We start from the raw sequence: 5,070 nt of genomic DNA on the forward strand, positions 1-5,070 counted from the left end.
TATGCATCCGCGACTTTCCATTGTGACTCGTGGAGTTCGATATGCAGAACATGTGAATGGTGATGATAGCAATGTAAAAGCTTGGTATATAAGACAACGAAAACACGAGGAATTGGTTCTCGAACGTCTTTCCCTTATTTGAACATCATTTGGTGTAAAAAAACAGTCTACTTTGACAAATGCCGATGGATGCGTAAGCATAAATTTCGAAAAGTTACCTAATTTTCAACTACGTTCCTTTCATAACGTAGTCCACATGATTAGCAACCGAAATGGAATAGATTCCCATAAATTCTCAATTCTTATTACTCACGGCGACCTTCCGTTTCGATCGCTCATGCCGCGCATGTCTAAAAGCTTTGCTCGCACCAGACTTACATGTATCTGCTACTTTCAATAATGATTTGTGGAGTTCGATACGCTTCATGGGAATGGTGATGATAGTGGTGTAAAAGTTTAGTATATAAGACAATGTAAACACAAGGAATCGGTTCTCGGACGTCTTTCCCTTATTTGAACATCATTTGGTGTAAATTACTGGCTTCATATGTTACAAGGAAAATGAACTTTGCTGAAAAGTTATTTCCGAGAAAAAATTATCGATTTACCTGAGTTTGGTTGTTTTTTTTTTCTCTTTTTTCATTATCATTGTAGGAAAACTATGAAACGCACGTACTACGGAACCGACAAAGACGTACCCCGAGGATTAGGTTGTCGACCCCATTTTGGATACCAAGGTGAGATCTGGCAGTGCCATTTTTATACTAATAAAAACAATCGAAAGCCGTAATTTGACCGTCCGTTTGAGCCATAGGGTCGTCCTCCAACTTGGCCGGGATACGTGTGCCGACCCGTTTGATCATCGGATGGTTGCCGACGTTGAACCTCCCCCGCCTATAAATAGACCAAGCCTCACGTTGTCCCATAACCATTCCCATCTCTTCTGCCTTGCCCAAAACGCAGAGAAGAGAGAGAGAGAGAGAGAGAGATATGGGTTCGATAGAGGCGACCCAAAAGCCGCACGCAGTGTGCATCCCCTACCCGGCCCAGGGCCACATCAACCCCATGCTCAACCTCGCCAAGCTCCTCCACCACCGCGGCTTCCACGTCACCTTCGTCAACACCGAGTACAACCACAGCCGCCTCCTCCGCTCCCGCGGCCCTTCCTCCCTCGACGGCCTCCCGTCTTTCCAGTTCCGCACCATCCCTGACGGCCTCCCGCCCTCCGACGCCGACGCCACCCAGGACGTCCCCGCCCTCTGCCAGTCCACGCGGAAGTTCTGCTTGCCCTACTTCCGGGACCTGCTCCAGAGGCTCAATGAGGAGAGCGTGACGTCGGGTTCCCCGCCGGTGAGCTGCGTGGTGTCGGACGGGGTGATGAGCTTCACGCTCGACGCCGCCGAGGCGGTCGGCGTGCCGGAGGTCCTGTTCTGGACGACGAGCGCGTGTGGCGTCATGGGCTACGCGCAGTATCGGAGTCTTATTGACAAGGGCCTTACTCCACTGAAAGGTATGTTTAAGTAATCTCACTTGGCAGACAGAGGGCTAATGATTTTTCTTTTGTCTTTTGTGGATTTGGTTTGCGTTTATATTGTCTAGTCCCGAATCCTGATTTGCATGATTAGCCAGTAGCTGACTATGCCACAGTTTTTTCCTGGGTGGAGAACTTAACTAAGTCAACTATCAAAAGTAGGATTGTAGATGTAAGAACCTTTCTCCGGAGCTTAGGTATTGTTTCCGACTTAATCATTTCCTATAACCTTTCACAATCTTCCCATGTTTTCCCCAATGTAAGTGTAACAAATGCATCGACAAAACAATTTATGCCATGGGACATCCTAAAAATCGAATGACATAGTAGGAGCGAACTCTTAATTTTACTCTCAATTTGCAGATGCAAGCTACTTGACAAATGGGTACCTAGACACCATGATCGACTGGATACCTGGGATGAGAAACATCCGCCTGAGAGACTTACCAAGCTTCATCCGAACCACCGACCCAGACGACCAGATGGTTGAATTCTGCGTGGGCGAGGTAGAGAGAGCGAAGAGAGCCTCCGCCATTGTTTTGAACACGTTCGACCGATTAGAGCACGATGTCCTCGACGCCCTCAAGGCCATGTTCCCCCCCATCTACACACTTGGTCCCCTTCATCTCCTCACGGACCAACTAGCTGATACTGACACTAGGTCGATTGGGTCCAACCTGTGGAAGGAAGAGCTGGGCTGTCTCGAGTGGCTGGACTCAAAGCCGCCCGGCTCGGTCGTGTACGTGAACTTCGGGAGCATCACGGTGATGACTCCGGCGCAGCTGGTGGAGTTCGCATGGGGGCTGGCGAACAGCGGCCAGACGTTCCTGTGGGTCATCAGGCCCGACTTGGTCGCCGGCGACACCGCGATACTGCCACCGGAGTTCTCGGCCACGACGAGGGAGCGGAGCCTGCTGGCGAGCTGGTGCCCCCAGGTGCGGGTGCTGAGCCACCCGTCGGTCGGCGGGTTTCTGACCCACAGCGGCTGGAACTCGACGATCGAGAGCATCGCGGCTGGCGTGCCCGTGGTGTGCTGGCCGTTCTTTGCAGAGCAGCAGACGAACTGCCGGTACAGCGTCGAGGAGTGGGGGATTGGGATGGAGATCGACGGGGACGTGAAGAGGGGCGAGGTGGAGAGGCAGGTGAGGGAGCTGATGGAGGGGGAGAGAGGGAAGGAGATGAAGAGGAAGGCGATGGAGTGGAAGGAGTTGGCCAGAGAGGCCACGTGTCCTGCCGGGTCGTCGTTCTTGAACCTGGACGAGGTGATCAACAAGGTGTTACTGTTGCCCCGAAGAGATTAGACTTGTTCGGACAATCGTTTTCGATTGCGGACTGTATCGGAAGAATTCTTGAGATGGTCCCCTTGTCTGGCTCGGAACTTCTTTCAGCTATTTCCGCGGGGTCCGCAGGCACGTGAATGAGTTGGCTAATAATAGTATCTTCTTGTCTTTTTATCGACCAATTGAGGGCGCGGATGATAATCTTTATTTTTTTTTTTAAAACAGATTTGGAACAAAATCCGTCTGGTAAAACAATGTCACTTGCCCAAAAATGGATTTGGAGCGAAATTGAGAAGCAGGAATTTTCTACTAAAGAAATTTTCTCATCGCTCACTTCCTCTCTCTCCCGTGTGCGGCCTTTCTTTCTCTCTCTCGCATCCCTATCGTCAGCTGTCGGTCCACCGGCCGCCTTCGCCCGGTTGTCCACCACCAGCAACCATAGATATTTTATGCAGTCATCAAATGAATTTCTTCTTTGGTAACATAAATTTCATATTATTATCAAATACGTTTCTCTACTCAAAAACTCGTCTAGAAAGTAAAAATAGAAATAGAGAAATTTATTTCTTACCAAAAATAGTTCTCCAAAACAGAATAGCCATTATTCACGCCCTAAAACTATTAACATCTATTCGCAAACTTGATACATAGACCGGGTAGCCAGGTCGTCCACGACGACGGCACTAGCCGAATTTCGACATGTACCGAATATGATTGGCCGAACTAATTATAATTTATTCTGCCGCCACTTCCGCTAAAAAGAAGACGAATTCAATCTCTCCTCCTTTTCAAGCTCGTCGACCCACACGTATTCCTTACAAAAAAGCGAAGAAATAATTATATTTATATGAAGCCAAACAGAAGTATTCATTATCAGAAAAGATGTTTGACGTTTTCAGTCATTTGCATTCTTCTCGTGAAAGTTCATTCGACCAACCTAGGATTTGAAACTTATGATTGCTTCTAGCTGACTAACCTTAAATGGACCATTTTCCATTAACCATAAAGGGATCGCAAATGCAAAAATTAAAAGCCATTTTGGACAACTTATTTTGATTGTTCCCACATTATTATTTATTGCATAGAAAAAATTAGGGATCAATCCAGATCCTTAAATAAAAATTTCATGGTTTGGATTTGCCTTGCATTTGGAATTCTTATCGCATTTTTTTCCTTCGCATTTTAGGATTAATGCATGTCATAGGGAGTCAGAGGTGAACTCGACGAGTGGCTCGGTAAAGAGAGGCTCAACTCATTACAACATTCTTTCCGCTTAAACCCGAATCTGAATTGTAAGACGGACCAAAATCAAGATTCCAACATTAGAAGAGTTCGAAAATAGCTGAATGAGCTAAAGAACGCTTTTTTGTTTTTTTGTTTTTTTCAGAATGTGGAAAACTGGGGTTCCATATAATGGCTCGAACGAAAATTTCAAGATAATGGGAATTGGTCTGAATTTGGATGATTTCATGTGTTAGGATTCGACGCCCAATCACAATGAAGTGAAGCATAAAATTAAGAATGACAAATCGAGATAGAAGATTTTATCATGATTCATCCTTAAACTAATGCTACTTCTAGCAGATGATTCCACTATAATTAGCACCTCACACATCTCGTTACATCACTCAATTACAAGCAAAAAAATGTATGTATATATATCCCAAGCCCAAACTATCAATGAAAAAATATATGCACAAACTATAAAGGCCCTCTGCTAGCTTGGGGGTGCTACCCTTGCGACTCCCGCCGGGGTGGTCGCCCGGACCCTCGCCCACTCATCAGAGAGCATAACCCCCTTGTCTTCTTGTCAATGGGAATTATGAACCACAACCCAACATCGCGAATTAATGGAATGACGGAAACAATTTGAGTTCAAGATTGGGCTTTAACCAAGATTAGATTTGGGGAAAATTATAAAAAAGTCATAAACCTATTGCAATTGTATCAATTCAATTGTAAATTTTTTTTTTGCTAATTCAGTCTTAAACCTTTTGTGACTGTGTCAATTCAGTCCATCCAGCCAATTTTGGCCCATTGGAGTTGACGTGGACGTTGGCCGGCCGGTGAGAAAATATTTTTTTGATTTTTGATTTTATTTTTCCTTATTTTATTTTCTTTTTTCTCTCTTTTTTTCTTCCACTGGCTGGCGAGGCCGGCCCTTGCCAGTGGCCAGCAGGGGCGAGCTTGGCCTAAGGCAAGCGAGGTCAACTTCGTTGCCCGGAGGAGGAGGAAGAAGAGGGAAGGAAAAAAAAAGAA

General features: G+C 46.1%; 1 protein-coding gene across 1 annotated transcript; it reads left to right on the forward strand.

The window, feature by feature from the left end:
- The first annotated feature begins 937 nt into the window (after positions 1–937).
- LOC115749853 (7-deoxyloganetin glucosyltransferase) lies at positions 938–2,884 on the forward strand. The gene is made up of 2 exons (XM_030686850.1): positions 938–1,510; positions 1,895–2,884. Exons 1-2 carry the CDS (start codon positions 991–993, stop codon positions 2,830–2,832), a joined length of 1,458 nt encoding a protein of 485 aa, XP_030542710.1. The 5' UTR covers positions 938–990; the 3' UTR covers positions 2,833–2,884.
- Positions 2,885–5,070: the final 2,186 nt, after the last annotated feature.

The sequence above is a fragment of the Rhodamnia argentea genome, chromosome 2 (genome assembly GCF_020921035.1).
Source record: "Rhodamnia argentea isolate NSW1041297 chromosome 2, ASM2092103v1, whole genome shotgun sequence".
Classification (NCBI taxonomy): domain Eukaryota; kingdom Viridiplantae; phylum Streptophyta; class Magnoliopsida; order Myrtales; family Myrtaceae; genus Rhodamnia; species Rhodamnia argentea.

Bases quoted from the DNA above. Each gene is read 5' to 3' on its own strand.
- LOC115749853 (XM_030686850.1), top strand. From the start codon at position 991: ATGGGTTCGATAGAGGCGACCCAAAAGCCGCACGCAGTGTGCATCCCC. The intron at 1,511-1,894 runs GTATGTTTAAGT...CTCAATTTGCAG, and splicing joins GGGCCTTACTCCACTGAAAG to ATGCAAGCTACTTGACAAAT.